The 23339-nt window shown below is 39.0% G+C and overlaps 1 protein-coding gene across 1 annotated transcript; it reads left to right on the top strand.

Moving 5' to 3' along the window:
* Positions 1 to 631: 631 nt before the first annotated feature.
* On the top strand, positions 632 to 11314 carry LOC141432936 (thyroid transcription factor 1-like; the record flags this gene model as incomplete). Its single annotated transcript, XM_074094769.1, has 2 exons — positions 632 to 774; positions 11219 to 11314. Coding segments are annotated over exons 1-2 (234 nt in total), but the record flags the coding sequence as incomplete, so codon positions are not given.
* Positions 11315 to 23339: the final 12025 nt, after the last annotated feature.

Genomic DNA, 23339 nt, shown 5'->3' with positions numbered 1-23339 from the left:
CGAAATATCTGATGGCAACTGCAGGGCTGCTACGAAACTCGAAACTCTGCACCAATACATTTAATACGAGAGCGAGAGGGTACCGCACGACACGAACTTCCAGTTTCGAGTTTCGTAGTAGCCCTGCTGTACTACAGCCACACCATAACCACAACATGTTTCAATAATAATAAAATCATTTTATTTCAGGTAATTTGACTACCCACATATTTTTACATAAATAAGTATAAATTAAATTAAATCAAAAGGCTACCGATGTAATCTATTGGCAGAGGGAGAGCGTGACAAAATCTAAGAAAAAACTGTTAATAAATAAAATATACTTACCTATAAGCGAGAAGGTATGCTCAACTCATATACTGGGCGCAAAAAATCTGGCCTTAAATGTATGCAATAGGTAATTTTGTATGAAGAGTCAAATTTTGTGCCGCCTGAGTATACGACTATGTGGCAAAAAGCTCAGACTCAGCATCTGCGGTGAGAACTATGCTTTACCGCGCTGATTTCCAGCCTGCATCTATACACAGCGTATAGACATTACACGAAAAGATTTACTTCTTTGTTCTTCTTTCTTCTGCGTTTAGTGGAGTAATTCGAAGTGTGCGTATCTGAGCGGCTGCTTTAGTTTCCAGGCTGATGACGTCGACGTCTGGCGGCATGGGGCACGTCAACAACATGGGCGGGCTGGCGGCCTGCGCCGGGCCCGACGCCAAGCCCATGCAGTTCCCGCTGGCGCAGCGGCGCAAGCGGCGCGTGCTCTTCACGCAGGCGCAGGTCAGTGACACTTACCAGGCTGTGACGTCACGTGGGGCTGGGGCATGTCAGCAACATGGGCGGGCTGGCGGTACGCGCCGGGCCCGACGTGGCGTCATGTGAAGCATGGGGCACATAATAATGATCAGGCTAGCTCTGAGTGACGCGTTATGTGGTAGTATTTATCTGCACTTAATTTTATTCTGCTCTTACAGTAAGAATTACTGTCAAATCAGAGCAGAATGTACAAGTGTTAATTAAATAACTGACAAATTGAAAATAGTTTGTTCAGAATCGGGAGGAGGATCGATTTCACAATAGTTTAAGTTAAGTTCTGTTTTTTTCCCCTTTTTACTGTACCGTCTAAAAGCTTACAAAATGTACGTCTCAGTGAGGTTGCATTTAAGATAATTGAATACTGGCCGTTTTCCTGTCACTTTTGATTTTTAGCCTGGCTAATGAAAGATGAACCTGCAATACCGCGGCAAATTAAAAAAAATGCAGATGGTATCACCAGGTAACACCATAGAATAAGTAATAGTACAAAAGTGAAGATTAGGCATAAGAATCGTGCCTACTTTATGCTTATCTGTCTATCGCATGCCTATTGGAAAATAAGTAATTATTTAAAACGATATGTTAAACATAAAAAGGTTACTTAATACGAATATTTTTGAGAAAAAGTAAATCTGACGAACCACATTTGTATTGACCACTTCTGAAAGGGATATTAGCATCAAAATATTTTGCCCTGCCTACTAACCACTAACCTACAAATTCGGTCACCGCATCTAAACACTCTTTTTTTCTGTTTGAACAAGGCTTCCCTTTCTGCTTGTTTTTGTTTGAATTTGCTTATCATGGTTAAAATAATCTGTGGCACACCATTCGCCCATGTTTCAGCAGTAAGTAAATTTCCGAAACTCTCTATTTTAACACACGGAAGTATTCAACTCAACAAGTCACAGAATAGCTAATAGTACAAGCTCAAGTGTCTGTTTTCTTATACTCTTTGGTCTGTTTGCCCATGACATTTGAATAATGTTGCCACTCAAATGCTGGAAACATCTTTCACTAGCCAAACTTTAGAAAATAAGTAGAAATTCATGAGTAGCCACGATTCGACGTCTAACTTCTATTCATTCCTCCCGAATATAAGCGGGTATTTGCTCGCAAGGGTGATTTATTTGCCGATTATTTTACGAATAATACAGCAGGGGGCGCTACCTGTGATAATTTGCGAGTTAATAGCTGCATGATTGCTATGCATGATTGCTGTAGCTGGAGGATTAAAATAAAAATTATTTAAAGAAGCAGATATACAGTATCATGGATAGGTAAGTAGGTTGTCAGACCATGTAAACAAATAAAATAAATATAAAGCTTGTACTATGTCTAATTGTAGGATTTTATATTAGGTAATTATGTAGCAAATATTCAATACTAAGTAGACTTAAAATCAACCCTGCATCATTATGCGCCCCATTCCATGGTCCCATTACCCACTCACGTTGAGAATGGAGATTTTAAAATTAAATCCCATTCTTTTAGGTATCCTTACTCTAAATATTTTTTTAGTTAATTCTACCACTTTATTTAAAACCATGCCAAATTACAGCTCTCTAGTGCTAAGTCTCGGAGCTAAGCCGCGGACAGGCGCACAGACGCATGGCGAAACTAAACCCCCTAAACGTTATCTGCCAGTACGTAACAGGAGACTTATCCTTCGGATCACGTAGTCTTCCTCTTGTCCGCCATTGATTGCCGGCGAGTGGCTGCCGTCAGACGGGCCGGCCCCTTGCCCACTCCCGTCAGAGAAACTAAGGCCCTGTTTACATTATTACAGTAAAATCGTTAAGTCGAGTTTAGACTTGCAAGAAAAATCGTGCAAGTTGCATTACATTGCGGCGCTCGATTGACCACCACAAACTCGTTGGCTTTACGGCCTCGCAATGTAACGTAACTTGCACGATTTTTCTTGCAAGTCTAATCTCGGCTTTAGGTACAATAGAATTTTTACAAGCTTTTATTTTACCTGCAATGTATGTATATGTAACTTCCGTCGAATTGCAATCGCAAGTCGCAGTAGTCGAATTGACTTGAAATTTGGCATTCTTATTTAAATCTGCTGACAATACAATAACCTAGCAATGAAGTTCTAGTAGTCCGGCCAGGAATGTTTCCGCATTACGACCGGATGGCCAAGTGGTTAGAGAACCTGACTACGGAGCTTGAGGTCCCGGGTTCGATTCCCGGCGTGGCAGATATTGGTATGAATAATACGAATGCTTATTCTCGGCTCTTGGATGTTTATTAATGTATTTAGTATGTATTTATCTATACAAGTATGTTTATCCGTTGTCTAGTATCCATATAGTATTTACAAGCTTTGCTTAGTTTGGGACTAGGTCAATTGGTGTTAAAGTGTCTCATGATATTAATTATTTATTTATTAAGAGAGAACTTCTTAATGGCATCGATTTGAAATTTGGTACGGAAATGTAGTTTGGATGACAATGCAAATACAGTCCACAAAAAAAACCGTCAGTAAAAAAGAATTTACTATTAAAAATGTTATTAAAAAATATATATTTATATGACCGGGGGCAAACGAGCACACTCAATCACTAGAAATAATAGACGAAAAATCAACCTAGGTATATGAAATAAAATTGTGGTTATAAATAAAGGGTTGAAGTAAATGAAGGTCGTTGGAATGGTGAAATAATAATTGTTTGCCATAAAAATCCGTTTCAATGGTATTTTCAATTCCTATGACAATCTGAATGCCAATAAAATATTTTTTCGTTAATATGTATGTAGGTACTAGACGTGTGCGCCCGCCGACCCGCCGCCGCCGCCGCCATTTTTTCGCCGCCGCCGCCGCCGATCAGCGTATCGGCGTAAAATCGGCGCGAGTTCAAAATGTTTTCTATACTGAATTTCTGACTTTCGAAGCATTCTATATTTTACTACAATGAATCATTATTAGTCATTGGTTACATCATCATCATCTCAGCCATAGATCGTCCACTGTTGGACATAGGCCTTCCCCGTAGACATCCAGTTGCTTGGGTTGGCAGCGACTTGCATCCACCGTGAACCCGCGGCTTTAACCAAGTCATCGCTCTATCGCGTTGGTGGACGTCCTGCTGCGCTTGCCGATCCGCGGTCTCCACTCCAGAACTTTTCGGCCCCAACGGCCATCTGTTCTCCGTGCTATATGGCCTGCCCATTGCCACTTCAACGAGCTATTTCGCTTGGCTATGTCGGTGGGTGACCCTTCTATGTATCTCCTCATTTCTGATTCGATCCCGTAGAGAAACCCCAAGCATAGCTTCCATTGCTCGCTGAGCAACTCTGAGCCTATTTATTAGGCATATAGTGAAGGACAACGTCTCGGATCCATATGTCATCACTGGCGACTGGCAACACACATTGGTTAAAGACTTTTGTCTTAGGACACTGAGGAATTTTGTACGAAAAGACGTTGCGGAGTTTCCCAAACGCTGACAATCCGGGTTGGATTCGATGATTGACCTCCTTCTCGAAGTTGGACTTACCTAATTGGACGGTTTGTCCTAGGTATCATACGCGTCAACAACTTCAAGAACCAAATTCTCCACCAAATAGGGGTAGGCACCACATGGACATTCGACATGACCTTTGTCTTGTCCCTGTTCATTTTGAGGCCCACCCGTTGGGAGACTCGATTGAGGCCTTGGAGCATCGTGCTAAGTTCTTCCATCGACTTTGCCATGACCACCACATATCGTCGGAAAACCGAAGGTGAGTGATGTTGTATTCGCCGTTGATATTGATGCCTAGTCCTTTCCATTCCAGAAGCTTGAAGGCGTCTTCCAAACCGGCAGCAAACAGTGTCGAAGATATGACATCTCCCTGTCTTACGCCTCTTTTCAAGGGCATCAGGGCAGGGGGGCCTTTGAACTCTGTTTCTGTACTCGGACCGACATAGTGGCATTTTTATACAAACACTTCAACACTTCGATATATCGATAGTCGATACGATACGGCATCGTTGGAGAGACTCTAACACCGCCCACGTTTCGACCGAATCAAAGGCTTTCTCGTAGTCCACAAACGCTAGACATAGCGGCAAGTTATACTCTTCGTTCTTCTGTATGACCTGCCGCAGCGTATGAATGTGGTCTACGGTAGCCTTTTCGGAACCCGGCTTGTTCGGTTGGCTGGAAGCTATCGACCCTGCATTTGAGACGATATAAAATGACCCTGAAAAGCAGCTTATAAACATGGCTCAACAGCGAGATGGGCCTGTAGGTCTTCAATAGGGTGTTATCGCCCTTCATGAAGGAAGAACAACAGCATAACGCTCTTGTTCCACGCTTCTGGCGTTGTGCCTTCGAGCAAGACGGAATTAAAGAGCCTCTGAAGGACTTTAAGAGCCGGTGATCCACCCGCCTTCCGAAGCTCTGACGTAATTCCGTCCTCACCTGGCGCCTTGTTGTTCTTAAGCTGTTTCAGGGCCATCCTTATCTCGTACAGACTGATGTCCGGGATATCTTCTGTATAGTGTCGGGTCAGTTTGGCTCTTGGGTCTTGAGTCGTCGCGCTGAAAACAGGCTTAGTGACCGACTCGTAGAGCCGTCCATAGAACTCCTCGATTTCCCTCAACACTTCCGCTTTAGTCCACGCTACACTGCCATCATCTCTCTTCAACTTTGTCATTTGGTTTTGCCCAATAGACATATCTCTTGCGAACACTTTAGAGCCTTTATTCCACTCAATCGTATCTTTAACACGAGCAGTATTAAAGGTACGAATATCGTGTCGCAAGGATTTCGAAATTTGTCTATTCAGCATCATCGGGAGACTGCAGTCGAAGCGAGCGTCGTTCAGCCATAAGGTTACTCATACATACATAGGGTATACTCCGAGAGCTTCCGAGTTCTACTGGTACGGTGAATCTTAAAGAAGAGAAGAAGAAAAAAGGTCCCGTTTAAGTCCAAAACGGGTGGACAAAATGATATTTGTCCGTGACAATTACAGCCGCTGCAAGGCGTCAATTAAAGCTTCATTGTCTGTACATTTTATCCAATCTTGTTATAAAAATTAGTCTACAAATTAAACAGTTCTATTTAAAATCTCCGCGCCGAAATCACGCCGAAAACACGCCGCCGCCGCCGTTTTTTGCCCGGCGCCCGCCGCCGTAGATTTTAGCATCGGCGCACACGTCTAGTAGGTACCTTATCAGGTTAATTTCATACCTACACAAGCTTTTTCTTGCACTTTTCAAGTTAATCCGCACACAAGAAGTGATTAATCGAACAAAATTAACAACTAAGTTTTACTTAGTTGTCTCTTCTGCGTAATGATCGTTAGACCAGCTTTGCGTTAGAGTGTGAGGGAGGGACTGTTGACACCTCGCTCGGGTGTCGTCGGGCGACTTCGTGTTTAGGCGTTTATAGTTTACTGGCTAAAGTTTGCGTGTAATGAGGGTGTTCACAGAGGCGAAATATCGCTAGATGGCGTTAGTATCGTGGTATCGTGAGGTCCGTTTGACGTTTGCTCGTGATTGGTTAAATAACTAAATGAGCCAATCGCAAGCAAACTCCCACCGTCGCTCAGTTTATGAAGCAGTCCTCACCTAGGTACTTCGATTCGGCTCCTCACCACCTCAACCGTCTCCTTAGGGAGGCGGTGGAGTACCATCCGATTCCAGATGTTTCCCGTAGGTTCCGGAGGCCCCGTCACGTCCTGACGGACCCCGACGACGATATCACCGTCACTAACCAAGCTCGCCGACATAGATAGCAGATGCCCAAGAACATCACAGGGCGACACTAGCTTTCTAAACTCACCGCACCGCCCCCTCCGGAGGAGGCGACGACGCCGTCCCCACAGAACACCACACGTGGGCGACCCCACTATTTTAACCGTTACATGTCCCGGCTAGGTTTTCTCCAATCAGACCTCAACCCGACTGAGTTTCTTGTCGTTTCTTCTCAGTCGAGACTAACGTAGTCCTTCCGAAACGACGTAGCATAAAAAATCCGATTGCTTGCAACTCTCCCTTAGCGTCCAAAGTCCGAGGTCGGCTCGATAGGAGCACCCTTTGGCATGCCAAGTTTAAACCACCCACTTGCTGAGCAGCCCATCTGATTGCTCGCCCACTCTCCGGTAAGCTGTAAAAGCCGTCTGAGGCTAACAGCAAAAGTCCGTCCGAAAAAAAAAATCGCAAGCAAACGTCAAACGGATCTCACGATACTAACGCCATCTAGCGATAATTCGCCGCAGTGAACACCCTCATTGTGTCATAATGGCAGACGTAGTTACATATAGATTTGTTATAGTTATTGGAGAATGAAATGAAGTGTTACTTTTAATACGTAACCTACTTGCTGAAGTCCTCAAATTAAAAAGCTTGAGATGCGTGGTTCCAATGAGGGCTATCGCGAAAGAATTCGCCGCTAGAGGCGCTAGTGTGGCGTGAGGCCTCCGAAATGTCAAATCTCATAGTTTTGGGTGAGCTACGCGGGTTTATTTATAATTAGAATAATTTTGTAAATATTTTTCAATATCTGAGATTAATTATGGCAAATATGCATTCCGGGGCAATTCTGTGTTTTGGGACAGTTTTGTCTTTCGGAAACCTTTGTCCTCCCTTTTTCCGAACAAAACGGGGACTAAACAACACTGTGGCATGCTTGTTATTTCTATGGTACGGTTTTAAGGTATATTAAATATGATTTTAATCTAAACTTTGTTTTCACGCCCGTAATAACAGACTTTGAAAGCCATACTTAAAAACCTCACGCAACAGTGCGCCATCTAGTGAGACAAAAAACGATAGCCCTCATTGCAGCAGGCAGGCGCTTGTATGATGTATGTATGTTGCAACTCTAATCTGTCACGACTAACCTCGGTCTCCCTAGGTATTTTTATATCCACACAACGGTACTCCCTATGTTTGTTCGTTGTCTATAGGTACTTCCCCCTAAAAATAAAATAATCTTGGTTTGCGACTAGATTCATTGGTAAAAATTGACTCTCTTTTTAAGGTTTCGTAGCCAAAATGGCAAAAACGGAACCCTTATAGTTTCGCCATGTCTGTCTGTCTGTCCGTCCGCGGCTTTGCTCAGGGACTATCAATGCTAGAAAGCTGTAAAGTTGCACGAATATATATGTAAACTATGCCGACAAAATAGTTAAACAAAAAATTAAAAAAAAAAATATGGTACTCCCATAGCCTTGTAGTGTGGGGTATCGTTGGATAGGTTTTTAAAACCATTAGGGGGTTGCTAAAACGAATATTTTCGATTCAGTGATATGTTTGCAAAATATTCTACTTTAAAATGCACATTTTCATTAAAATCGAGCGTCCCCCCCCCCTCATCTAAACCGGGGGATGGATTTAAAAAAAAAAAACAAGATGATAGTAAGTATATCAAACTTACAAGGAAATATAACGGTTAAGTTTTCTTGAGAATTATTAGTAGTTTAAGAGTAAATACCTAGCAGCCTAAGGTATAAAATATACTGGAAAATTTCGTACAAAATGCGAAATCCTTAGAAAAATATTACTTATTTTTTTCGTAATGGCTACGAAACCCTATTTCGGGCGTGTCCGACACGCTCTTGGCCGGTTTTTTTAATTTCATTTAATCACTGACTTTACCCGCCGCGGCTTAGCTCGCGTGATTAGTAGAGTTTGACTTTATAAAATTCTAATGCAAATGTTTAAAAAAATGCATGAGCTGCAGCAGGGCTACTACGAAACTCGGACAGCACACTCTGACACTTATACTAGAGAGGGACGGTACGATACAAACTTCGAGTTTCGGGTTTCGTATTAGCCCTGCAGAGCATTATTGTTTCTTAAAGCCGTTTGAGTATTTTAAGTAAATATTTATGAAATTACTCCATTAAAACTTACACACTTAAGTCATTTCGACTCTTTTTGTGTCGTAATATTTCGGCTGTTACTATATAGTCCAACCACTCGACTCATTCCAAAATAGGCCTGCGGATTTTAATCTTTTGTTTCATCTCCAACGCCTTCCAACCCTTCCATTAGCAATGGTAATCTTCGCTCAGCAAAATCACAAAAAACCATTCGTATTTTACGACCCATGAAACTTGGTTATATAACTCCAAATTACTTAAACGTATAAGGCTATTTAATTGTGCACTCCCCTCCCTTGCCCGCCCACTTCCGGCGCAGGCCCCGCCCCCGTCGTATAAGTAGGTATATTACAGCCTGCGCCGTTGTAATTAATTCGATCCCGGACCAGGGTTGCCAGGCAGAAACTACTGTAAATACATTTTTGTTAAGTTGGCAGAATAATTGTTTTGATAGGATGGTAACTAGGTACCATCCACCAGGGAGACGTGCAGAACTGAGTGGTAGTATTTATTGCGAGGTCCATTTGAATTACTACCACCATCTTTCTATACCGGCCGGTAAGCATCAGTGTTTCCTCTGTGTTACGAAAGAGTGAGACAGCAGGCGAAATTACCAGCAAAAGAGGTATGGTACCCTAGCTCTTTAGGCTGGCAACTTAACGCAATCTTCTTGAGTGGCGTTCGTCCATACCATAGGTGATGGTGATAACTTACCATCAAGTGGTTTCTATCTATGTTTACCGCCCTATGTCGTAAAAAACAATCGATCACCCTTCCGATGAATCTGATTGATCGAAATTGGCATATGCCCGCTCCACTCTGCTCTTGTCGAAGAACATTCTCATCAATTTAGCAATATAAATAGATTATTATTACCGGGAATACCTTATTCAAACTTTACAGTCAATGATTAACACAGCGTCATGGCGACCGTGAGTTTCGTTGAAATGAAATAGTTTACTTTGCTTTAGGGATATTAAAATAGATCTTATAAATAGTGCTAATGTGACATGTCTATAACAGGATAAGTACTTACGCGAAACAAAATAAATCCAAGAAACAAAACAAAATAAAATAAAAGTTGAGGGGAGCCCTTTTTTTATTTATTTCTCTTATCAGGCACCCTTGTACAATGTACAATATTAGTAGAAATTCCACTCTTTGTTGTTGTACAGATCTAATGAATATTGCCATCGTATTTGTTGGAAAAGTTTGTATTGTATGGTTTAGTGAAGCTAATAGAGACAGCAAGATAAATAATAGAGCTTACCCAACAATATGCGATGGAAAAATATTATTCACTAGATCTCTACGCCAGGTACAAATTCAGCAGGGCTACTACGAAATTCGAAAACTCTCACTCTCCTATTAAATAATATAAATAAGCGTTGGCGGGACGATACGATACGAACTTCGATTTTCGAATTTCGTAGTAGCCCTGTAGATCTTTTCTGAATTCTTTAAGGTAGCAACCCTGCAGTTCCTCGCAGGGGCGCAGGGGTTTCCGGCTGGCGACGCGTGGGGGAGATTGACCTTTCCCGGGTCAGCCTGCTCGCTATCGAATGTCTTTTAGGCAATTTGTTACTTTGAGACCTTAATACATTGCTCTGGGCATCGTGGGTCCTGTCGATGCATAGTTGAGCGGTTGTGTAATGCAAACGTTAGAAAATATACGGGCATCTTTGCTGACTATACTACATTGTTACTACGTTGCTGTTTTAATGTGCAGACTGAATTTTATATTAATCTAACTACGGAAGTTGCGGAAGTTGTGGATATTAGCTTGTAAAAATATTGGTCCTATTAAGGGTTCCCTGTTCCATAGTTCTAGAATGAAACCTTGTAGTTTTGCCTGTCGGCCCGCCCATGGTTTAGCTTAGAGTCTGCTAGTGCTAAACTCTATAATTATATCGTGACCGTTGCCGGTAGGGGAGACCGATGAGAGTAGTGACAACGAGCTTGCAATAGCGCGCGTTACTTAGTTCAAGTCTCGAACTATCAAACGCTTGCTGTTGCGAGGTCGCTAGCAGTTGATAACTTCCCAAAAATCGACGTTATCACTATTCTCCTCTGTTACAACTCTCCTCGGTCTCCCCTACCGTTGAAATTAAACAGCATTATTATAAATATACAAAAAAATACAAAAATATTTATTTGCTTAATGATTCACAAGTTTACAGTATAGTTATGCCCAGCGGATCCCAAATAGGCTGAGCCTGTATCTGGGACCCTGGAGTGCAATAAGTGAAACAATACAAAAGAAACAGAATAAAACCTAATTTAGTCCAGAAAACCTAAATTAGTGATGTATGTAATATATTTACTCCTATAAAATTATATTACTGTTGTATAGTTTTGTTCAGTTCACTCGTTACGTGACACACCAAATATTTTCAAGCACTTGTACTGTGTATACTTACAGGTTGTACTTTTGTAAGCATAACAATAGTAAAGCAACTAATAAGCGATTACAATTTAACAGAGATAGAACTCCCTTAATAAAACATTTGCGTTTTCTCATACACTTTCGTAGCCTTTACAATTTTTTGATATATATTTTAAAAGCACACTTGTTCTACAGGTGTACGAGCTGGAACGAAGGTTCAAGCAGCAGAAGTACCTATCGGCGCCGGAGCGGGAGCACCTGGCCTCGCTCATACACCTTACCCCCACGCAGGTGAGTCCACTAGGAAGAGTAGTAACCCAGAGTAGGCCCCGTTGAAGGCTTCCGCGACCCCATGGGGCTCCCATAACGGCAGAGTGGACAAACGTCGCCGATGTGTTTTAAGTGGATATGCTCCCTAAAGTGAGAGAGTCTCACATAGCCTTCCACGGAAAGTAGAAAGTATGCATAAAGCGTCACGTCTCGAAAAAAGGCTCCGTTGAAGGCGCTGAAGCTACACCAGAGGAGATACGTAGAAGAACAAGGGTCACCGACACAAGCGAATTAGATCGTTAAAGGCTGTATAGCATGGAGAACAGAATGGCCGTTGGGGCTGAAAAGTTCTCGCATGGAGACCATGGATCGGCAAGCATAGCGAGGACGTCCACCAACGAGATACGGATTAAAGCGGCGGGTTCACGGTAGATGCAGGCCGCTTCCAACCGAAGTAACTGGAGGTATATGGGGGAAGTCTAAGGTCCAGCAGTGAACGTCACAGGATAACCGTGTATATGGCAACCTTAACTACCCAGGTCGATCGATATCTGCCGGGGAACTTACCTGACAAAGTTGTTTTCTATAGATCAGAGTGATCGATGCTTTCGTGGTTAAGTTTATCCACTTTTCTTTAAGTTCGATCCACCTGATGGATTGTGATTTGAGTTGACATTATCGATATGCTACATCATTGTTGCTACGCGAAGTACTCCGTAGGCCTATTACACGCATTTTTACGTGTAATTCAAATCACTTAGTTGAAAAACTGTTGTACTAATAAGCAAGACCAAGAAGTAATTCAAACTCAAACTCAAAATAATTTATTTGCCTTGAAACAATACAAAATACTGAATGTCCTGTAAGGGCACTGCAATAATGTAATTATTAAATTAACCTTAAACCTACGAAGCGCATATATGGGTACGTGCTCGTAGCCTTAAACTTAGCTAAAACATAGTCAACATAATAATATAGTAAAACACAAGATATTTTGATGATAATTGAAAGTAATGTAATTAAACACATAAGTATGTACCGGGAAACAAAACATGCCATAAATATGTCTATTTAATTAAACCAATATTAAATTTAACTACTGTCTTATCTTTGCTGTGTACGTGACAAAATATTAGCTTATAGCGCCTACTGTACTCAGTCTGGGTGATCTTATCGATCGAGTTTTACCTGAACTACATCCGACGGCATCAAATTGTCTGGACGCGCCTCACAACTCCAAATCCTCATTACCTATCTAAACTAATTAATGGCCCGTCGCTCATTACGACAATGCAGCGCCGTCAGCCCACAATGCAGCATTATGATCCCGATTAGCGGCGCCATTGTGCACTGACGTTTGTTTTGGCGCGAACGACGCGTAAATGGTGTTGACACCCTCAAAATGGAGATTATTCATGGATGTTTGCGGCCCTTTGTCGGGGTTGCCAGCGAGTTTATGAAATTTATATTGACACGGCCGAGATTATCGAGTCTTTGTTATGAAGGATTTGAATTTGGAACGCGAATGTGGGAAAGCGGGGCGCGTGGCGTTGACAGATATTAATAATGGCGCGGACGAGCTGCTGCAAAAATATTCGCCGCTTGCAGCGTGTCGCTCGGCGTTCACATAATGCGCGCCGTTCGCACGTAGCCGGTTAAAAAACATAGGTAGGTAGGTATTTTATTAAAAAAGTATTTTTCTGATATTTCCAAAAGCTGCCGGGCAATTTGGAGATGTTATACATCTGTACATCAATTAATTTGTACTTACATGTGTTTTTGTTAGGCTGTGTTGTATTTTTTTTTTCTGCACTCTTCTTGTAGGTACCAATATTTTTCTCAGCTATGTTTCTTTTAATTTTGAAGATGGGTCAATCAACTTTTTAACCCACACTAATCTGTCCGCGACATTTTTCAAACAATTGCAGGTTTTTGTAAGTAAACATGTTTTGTTCTGTAATTTTATAGATGGTGTACATGAACACATGCCATCCTACGTAAGTTCAACCTATTAGGTAATCCGTGAAATATCTTTTTGAGATCTTTCAGAGACAATTTTGGTAACGCAGGAGACGCCCAAAGTGTCGGTAAAATAGTTGATTGGCCCAGATTTGTATGAATTAAAGTTTTTTTTATTGTTTAAAAGTGAATAGGATAGATAATGCTTGCAAAGTAGATTTAATCCTATTTTCATCGTCATAGTTCTGTTATACCTACCTACCTGTGCGAAGCCAGGGTGGGCGATTAGATGTGTACCTATATACATAACTACTAGTTCTACCTACTAACTAACTTCTTATTAGTCCTAGTAGTAGTAGTTAGTAGTAACGAACCGTATTCGGTTGGTTATATTATTATTATGTAATGTAATGAACAGATAGGCAGGAAGTGTAGCGATATTAATAGGGATCCGTTTGTCACCCTTCACCCTAAAATAAATGTAAAAGCGCACACTTGTAAAAAAAACTTTTAATTTACATTTTTTTTCTACTATGAATCAAACGCAGTGAAAAACTTGTACAGTCGAGTTTATAAACTTGTGAGCAAAAATTGTATCATAAACATCTGAACACGGTTAACAATAGAGCCGTGTTCAGATATTTTTGATCAAATTTTTGCTCACAAGTTTATGAACTCGACTGTACATCGGTAGGTACTCGTCGTAATATACTTCTTTCATCGAAATCAATTACACAAATTTCTTTAAAACATCCCATAATATAATAACACTACACCGTCGGTACACTTGTGTCTACTCCGGTGCGTACTTTAATTCGAAGACACCACTCGACACGAAAAAATATCAAACAAGTGATACCCCTCGAGAATCAAAGCGAGCTGGAGGCGCCAGCGGGGCGTGGAACGAGGCCCTAACGAGCCAACCGCACGAATAACAAACGGAAGTTGTAGAGGAGCCGCCGCAGGCACCCTGGCCGAAGGGATCGCTCAGGGATGTATCATGTGCCTGCTCGGTTTCTGTACGCGTGACAGCGTTTACTATCGTAACAAGTAATAGAAAAACGGCCAGTAACTTAATGAGCATTTCTAAAAAAGTTTGTACATTTGTCGTTTGTCATTGTCCTCTGCCGATTTATTGCTTTCTTAAATCACGAGGCCACTGCATATTTTATTTGAACTATTAAACATAAAATTCGTTTCATTATCTTAACTAACAATTAACTGTCTTAAATACATATGTATTTGATTATTTAAAAATCATATTTTTAAAATAATCGTCCAGTACAATTTGTATGAAAAGTTAAATGTCCCATTGTAAATTTCGAACATTAAATATCGTTTTTTTTAATCAGTTTTAAGGTCTCGATTCAGTGGTCTATTTTATTACCTTCTTATAGTCTCAAGCAATCATTTTCTACATGTTTTCATATGATTGTCTAAGAAATATATTTAAAAATTAAAAATTAAAGTTTGTCCTACAAAAAGTTCCCATTTTGATTCCAGTTTTTGTTACCGCATTTTCGTCCTTAAAAGGTATTTCTACAAAATTTAGTAGATTCTTCATAGGAAGCTGGCAACACTAACATAATTTTGCCATCTTTAAACAGTAACCGTCACATTTCAAAAATCGAACTGCTGGTTGAAACAAGTGCGTGGTTGGTCATAACTGAAATAAAAGTCCACTTTTGTTACTGGAAAACTTGGGTAAGTTTTGATTTTTTATTACTTTGACATGAATTATATTTATTAACACTTTATCAAGATTTGTATGCTTAAATTCTTTGCTCAAATTGTACGTTATATTTGCTTTGACGAATTTTTAAATGTGTCGGGGTACCATATCGTTACTTCCTTTTTTGTTACTTTTGAATGGTAACGTATGGCTAGGAAATGGGAGTAACAAAAAAAGATCCCTAAGGCAGTGTGTAGACTATTAAATTTGAGAATGTCTTTTGTTTATTTATATGAGAGATCATCATCATCATTGTACATCTATTTCTCTTGTTAACTGTTAATTTCATGTTTTTATGTACAATATTAAAGACTTTACATACATACGTCAAAACTTAATATTTTTAAATGTTTTTTCTGCGATCTCTTTATAATAAGAAGGTATGAAAAAATAATATAACACAACATTTTGTATCAACATTTTGATTTCACCCTGTATTATATGATTTAATTACATAATAATTATTTTTTATTTAATATGAAGAAAAACTATTTTTGTGTGTTTATTTATAATATAATTATAATATTAAAATCGACTAATGCACACTGTGCCTTAGAGTTCCTAATTTGTTACCAATGTTCCTATTATTGTTACTGTCCCGTAAAAAAATACGAAGTTTTTGATATTTTTTGTTTATATTTTGTTAAAATATCATATATTTTAAATATTTCAGATGAATATTTACCAATTTAATAATGATAATTTCCAAATAATATTAATGGAACTTAAGGAATGTGCATTATTTTGTAACTTTTCAGGGTACGTTTGACCAAATGGTAACGTAAAGGAGTAATTATCTTCATTATTTTTGTAATTACCTTAAAAGAGTAAGAATTAGCATTAAAACGTCAACAATGTTATAAGTGCTACCTTATTTCTTCAATAAAAGCAACTAAATAATGTGTGTGGTTTTTATTATACTTAATTGAATCTTAGTCACAAAATAGGAATTATCGACTGCCTCGACTCAGTTGATTAAACTTTACAGCTTATTTTATAGTTACAATCTCTAAGAAATATATTATTTAGAATCTTTAAGAACTAGGTAATAATATGCAATTAAAATAATATACAAAATTATTAATTTCAAATTAGCCTATGCTTTCCGCAAAATGTACAAACTTTTTTAGAAATGCTCTAATATGTAGGTGATATACACTTTGGTATCTACAGAATATTATAGAATAAACTAAAATAATTCCTTGCTCACCCGCGACCTTACGATAGGCTATCGTAAGGTCGCGGGTGAGCAAGGAAATTATTTTAGTTCATTGATATGGACCTCCGCAAAGTAACGCCTGATTCAATAAATTATTATAGAATACTTTACTTTACATACTTTTAAGATCTTCATACAACATTTAACGCAATAGGTAAAGAGTTTCAGTGAAATATTTATTTGCGTAAAATAAGTAGGTACAACGGTGTTTATAGGTGGTATGTGACAAGTTACTTATTCTACTATTTGTTATATATAATACGAACATGCTAATATCTCGATTATTATTGAAAAATGTCTTGATACAGGAATTTCCTTACAGTATAGTAACATGTTTGAGTAAGGAGCTGAATAAGCCATATTACGACAGTAAATCTGGTGTTACATGTCAACGATAGACAGCGTAAAGTTGCAGTATTGGTACAATCTCCCATAACAGTTTACTAGTGGAATTTATTTATAAACAAACAAATAATATATACAATAATTAACAGAAATAATAAAAAAGAACTAAAACTAACTTACTCTAATCCTAAAAATCTATATTTACAATATCACCCAAGTCGTTGCTATTGGGCAGGGTGCCCATAAGGCTGTCTGCGTTTCCTCGTTGTATGGCAATGCCAATACGTTGACCGAGGAAAGAGCCAGCCCTATGGTTGCCAGTGGAACGCGCAAGCTTCTTTTTTAAGAATTTACATCGTTTTTTGCTTCGGGACCCCACGGACCAAGCGTTTCAACAGCAAACGCCGCAAATATAAAATTGTTTGCCAAATTCTTATATTTACGGCATTCTGCTGTTTCGGCCGTTGCAGCCGCCGCATCAGCCTTCAATGATGTCTTAGCTAGATGAGACGGCGCCAATGTGTCCACACATGTGGCGTCCCAAATAAGCGGCCGTCCCATTTGCCAAGGAACAAGCGTTTACTAGTTGTTGTTTACTATAGGCCTCTGGTAAATTTAGTTTTCCAATGAGATTCCGTGGCCAAAATAGTTTACAGTACTTTCATTGTAGCATGGTGCGGGTGACAGCTGTCAATATCACAAGACTAGAGAGTCAAAGTGTCGAAGTTTGAGTCGAGAAAACTAATAATTTAAAATCTTAATCATAATTAATGTCATCATTAATCCGATTATTACGCTAATTTTGATGAGAATATTAGTGAAATTCTAGGTTGGAATATTATTTGTCACTTAAGGCTAACGGAGTTTGCAAGAATATTCGTTACTTACCAATTAATAAGTACCGATATAACTAAAGATCCATTAGGTCCCATCACTAAACGTTACGTTACATGCATATTACGTTTCTTTACTTAATTGTGCTATGAACTGAATTAATTGATTATAAAAATCTGATAGCTTAAATTTATTTCGTATTACATCTTTATGTTCAAATATTTTACGCCAGTCATATTCAGAATGCAACTGAAATATACTTCCATATATTTAGACCGCAGCAACTTTTTTTGAGTAAAACGAAATGTGCATCAAGTTTCACCCGCACCATGCTAGAATGAAAGCACTGTAAGAACAAGCTAGCCAGCTGGAGTGGCACAGCAGCTACGGAACGCTAAACACCAATATGTCAGTGTCCATGTCGCATCCCCGTTGCCCTAGGCTGTATCGGTTGTATCGGAGGCGGGTAATTGAATCCAGGGGTGATTTATGTTGTCTGGCCCGGGCAGCGGCAGCGGCCGCCACTTGAGCCGCCATGTGCTCAGATCATGTGTCAAGTGATTGGATTATGACTAATTAGCGATCATGTCCCAAAAAGAGTGACAATAGATTACAAGTGGGTAAATACAATATTTTATAGAATTAGGACCTTTTGAGGGGATTTGTAAAAGCTTCTGTTACCACTTTAGAGAAGTTTAGAGAAGTTAGTTTCGTGGTAGTTGTATAATCGCGTTTATCCTTAGGTATAGTGACCGACCGAACACTCGGTTTCGGTATCGGGGACTTTCGGCATGAAATAAAGCTAGAACCAATAGCGAAACTTAAGTAGGTCCGTGGGCTTTCGGCTTTAGGGGCTGTTACACCATCCATTGATTAGCGTTAACCGACGGTTAAATGTGATGCCGTCTCCGTCTATTCGAACAAAACAAATAAAGACTGCATCACACCTAACCGCCAGTTAACATTAATCAATGGATGGTGAAACAGCCCGTAATCTGCTAATATTTAATGGCTACTTAAGTAGTTATTCCACATCAAATATAATAAGATTAGATACCTACTTTCTTTTTTTTGAGCTACCAAACTATCAAATACTTTATTTAAAAAATCGCTTATGTAATGTGATCATAAATGCATAAGTAATAGCAAAAGCTAAAAGGAACGCGAGTAAGTAATAAATAATATACACAAAAATTGCACATAAATCAAGTTCTTTTTTAGTTTTATTTTGGTTTAGGCTGAAACTGAAAAACGAGTCTAAATTCGTTTTCAGTTTCACTTTAAATTATTGCAAATAATAATTTCGGTTGGACACTACCTACTGCTATATATATAGCCGTGGTGGCCTAGTGGTTTGACCTATCTTCCTCAAGCAGAGGGTCGTGGGCGTGGGTTCAAACCCTGGCTCACACCTTAAGTTTTCGAAATTGCCTTTCGAATTTACCACGAGCTTTAACGTGAAGGAAAACATCGTGAGGAAACCTGCACAAACCTGCGAAGTAATTCAATGGTGTGTGTGAAGTTCCCAATCCGCATTGGGCCCACGTGGGAACTACGGTCCAAGCCCTCTCATTCTGAGAGGAGGCCTGTGCCCAGCAGTGGGACGATGTTAATATTTCTTAGAACTATTGCTTTAATTAAATAGCTAAGTTTTATTTCCCATACGTATGAAGAAGCATTCCATATCATTTCTCACTGCTTGCACAAAACAAAGCAGCGCTTAGAAATCGAAAAGCAGTTTGAGCGAGATGCACTCAGTATAGGTATGCAATATGCATGCCAAACAGCATGGCCGCCGGGATTTCCAGATATGAATACTGTAATCTACCTATCTGACAACCTTTTATGTATCGCTTCGTTTTTTTGTTTACTTAATATATAGCCAGCCTGTACGCGTACAGGATAGTAATTCAGATACAAACCTAGTATAATGATGTATCTCGGTATAACTAATAAATAGGTACCGTAAGTACGTGTGGATTTCTTTGAGAGTATTTTCCTGCTGGCTATGATGAAAAATGTTTTAAGGAAAGCATAATTTACGGCAATTTACGGCAGTAATTGATCCTCGAAACAAAGAAATTCATCCTTCTACCTATTTCATATTGTAGGTATATTCGTAAATAATTTGCGTTGCGTTGAAGAATTAAATTCAAGAACTAAAACTTTTCCTTGACGACTGTGTTCAGGAACTTGTTTAAAAATTGGTAGACCACTTATTTGGCTGATGGTACCTCACATGAATAGGTACATAATTAAGCAAATCGAAATAATATTCTGTTAGATTAGGTAAGTCCTTTTGTGTCAGGGAGCCTTTTTCATTCAATTCACTTGAGTACGCTGCAAATTAGGATGTCTTAAAATTGTACTGATTAGCAATTACTTAACACATTTTATTACCAGCTTTTATTTAGTCTCACCTGTCCCGTTGTCTGTTTGTCTGCCTGTATCAAAATCTTGCAAGTTAAATTCGACCAACTTTCAGTAGTTGGATTGACTTGAAATTTGATATACTTATGTAGATTGCGTGACAATACAATAATCTGGGACAATACAATAATCAATAATAATGACAATACAACATCCTGATACTCCGTCCAGGATCGTCTCCGCAGGACGGAACTCTTCAACAGTTAATGGCATCGACTTGAAATTTGGTATGCAAATATAGTTTGGGTGACAATACAAGTGCAGTCAACAAAAAGTACAGTCAGCAAAAAAAGCTTGTATGAAAATATATTTTTTACCAAAAACTTATTTAATATGATTTCACTTTTAAACTCTGCCTGTCCGGCCAGCGCCTGCCATCGGGGTTATTTGACGTTTCGCGCAAACAGAGGGCTCGCGTTTCGTTATTTAACGTAAGTAAATTTCGATGTTCGCGACGCGCCGCCACTGTTGATACTACGCTTCCATTTTTAAAATGCTATTTGCTCCTTTGATTTCTTTTTAATAAGACTAATGGATACTGGCCAGTGCGTGAAGAAGTTTTCTATGTCCAATAATAATATCCATTGAAATGCGAGTCTTCTCTAATAAAAAATCTGGACTTGATGGTAATAAATGACCATATTTTGCTTGTTAATTATGATTGAGTGGCCACGTATCCAATAATATTTCCTATTCAAAACAACATCCGGTTATTATACCGCTGTAAAAAGGGTACTTCCGGTTCGTCACAATTTTCACATCATATCCAAAACTTCATGCCAATGAACTCCGTGCGAGCGACAAAAAACAAGCCAAGTATGGAAGCATCTCCCCATTGTCTATGGTCACGAGCTGTCAACGGATGCAGCATGCGGGCGTCTGATGGAGGCAATGAGATAATGCCGCTTGACGGCTGGCGGATGCTAAGTAGATGGTAATGCGAAATTATGTCAGTTTTAATATAATTCGTTTGAGCAACCTGCTGCAATGCTGCTTGTCACCTAGATTGTTAGTTTGATTCGAGGGGTACGGATGTGCCTTTGTTTCTGAATTGTTGTAAGCTGGCATCAAATTAGATAGGCAGAAAATGTGTACAAGTATGTACTTGCCGTTTCAACTTTTATAGGTACATTAATAGATAAAATAAAAACGCGAGAAAAATGCTTTATATTTAATGTTTTTATTATATTATATTATATATAATAATACATAGAACTTAATAGTCGTGTCATACCCAAGTAATCAAACTTCCATGGATTTTCTTAATGTATTATAACGCTCAAAAAATCCTTATAATGTATTTAAAAATATATTTAAATCTAAATGTATTTAAGCAACTAATTGAGATTAAAGTAACCACAAATCCCGTGGGCTCTCAACCACCCAATAATTTTCCAATAATTCCACTTAACTTTTTTCTGAACGCTAATCTCCGTGCGATCTCAATAGAAATCAAAGGCTGGCCGCAATGAAATCATCTGCCTTATTTCTTTGATAAAAAGTAAAAATTGTTTATGGTATCATTGTGCGGATACGGGCCCTATTCAGTACGGCCAACATGTCAAAACAAATTCGGTAGGAGGACTTGATTTGTAGCTGTGGTTGTGTAATAACCGCGAAAAAATTGCTTAATATCACCGCGGGTTTGCCTCAACTCTGTTGTAATGTAATGGTGAGTAATTCGTAAGAGATTATATTTTGGTGAATGGAATGGTTTTTGTGGATTAGGGATGGCGGAGACCTAATGCACCTGACGACGCATTGTGACGCAGGTATTCATGTTTTTTTTCGACCGGAATCTGTAAGTGCATTAGTTCGCAGTGTTTGCGTAGGATGATTGATGGCGATTTGTTCAATTTTTTATATATAGAAAGGAAATTAATCTAGATACGCATTGGATAAAAAAATCCAAGGAATCTAACTTAAAAGAATAAGCTACCGAATAATACTTAGGACGAACTAACGAATGATACTAACTTAGTGTAGCTGGTACTAGACATACTAGAAAAATGCAGGCTTTCGAGTCAAATTGTTCAGCAGTAAAGACTAATGCATTTATGATAGTAATCCAGTTAAATAGGAAAATATTAGAAGGTAGAGCTGAAAACTCTGTAAACGGAAATATCTTTCGAATTCTGCTCCTTTAATTGTTTATCCAAAGTTCCAAACCAATATTAAAACAAGAAGTCCGCTTCCCACACAGAAACAATATTAAACAGTAATAATACAAAGCTACGTCGCTCAAAATTAATCCGAACTTTATAGAGACTTAAATCGGGGAATATTAAATAAATATTAATTGTGTGGATTGCTGAGTAAATGTTTGGGGAAAATTTCACGGTCGGTGCGGAGGGGCGGTTCTTGTTCTGATACTGTAGCTCTATCTATCCACATTATATAAAATTAGATAAGTATTAAACTAAATGTATTATTGAAATAAGTAACTAGGCAGCAAAACTTACACTTTTTATTAAACTTACATTTGGCAACACCAGAACAATTTGTTAAAAAGATGCACCATTTTTAAAACACTCTACCTTATCAGCGCGTTTTAAAAGTAAGCTTCTTAAAAACTATCCAGGACGCCCAAGGACACTCAAAAAGCAGGACATAGCATAATTGATTATGTCATGGACAAGGATGTTTGAAAATGATTCCGATCCACATTGGCGATCCCTTACTTCAAACAGCGAATCTACTTTGTTAAAAATGAAGTTCTGTTAAATACTAGAAAATGTAAGTAAATCACGACATAAATAACGTTGTTGATCTGTTAAAAAAAAAGTACTTACCTATAAGAGTTTTTGCCGGGTTCTTCTCAATAGAGGTTTTTCCGAACCGGTGGTAGATTTTTTGATATTCATATGTGCTTTTTATAGCCTAATTTGATTAAAGACATTTTCGTTATGACTTTGCCCCTTTGGAAAATAGGACGGATAACAATAACTACACTATTCCTACAAACTGCTTCTCATACACGTAACGTATCGACATTTCTGCATCACCTGTAATAACAGCTATTCACCAAACGCCCATGGACCATTTGTAGCGAAAAGCGTCACATTTACTCATTACACGACTCTACAATTAGTCAAGCGCACACACCTTAAACATCTTAAATATAAGGTGTAAAATGTCCCCGGCGTTGATGTAAAAGGCTGGTAAAGTTTCCACTTTTTGCCCCGTCTGCGTGATATTTTGATAAGTACTAAATAAATGAGCGCATTGATCGGCTGTCGGCAGTGTTGCTCAGTTCTGATTGAATACAATCCCGGTATAATAAGACGGCCATTGTTGGTTGCGGCTGACAAATCGCTGGTGACATGCTGACACACACACGTCTGATGGTATTTCTAAAGCTTGCGGGTCCGTTGGTTGACATTCCAAAAGCAGACAGCTATTTTTTAAAGATTTTTACGTCAACATATTCACGAGTTCTAATTTTCAAAATGCGGTATTCTTGTGTAGTGCACTCTAGCTTTCCATTTTGGAAATGGAAGCCAAAGTTTCAAATTAAGAGCTATATA

This window comes from Choristoneura fumiferana, chromosome 11, assembly GCF_025370935.1.
Source record: "Choristoneura fumiferana chromosome 11, NRCan_CFum_1, whole genome shotgun sequence".
Lineage (NCBI taxonomy): Eukaryota > Metazoa > Arthropoda > Insecta > Lepidoptera > Tortricidae > Choristoneura > Choristoneura fumiferana.
Note: the sequence above shows the minus strand (reverse complement) of the source record. Positions and strands in the feature narration are given on the sequence as shown.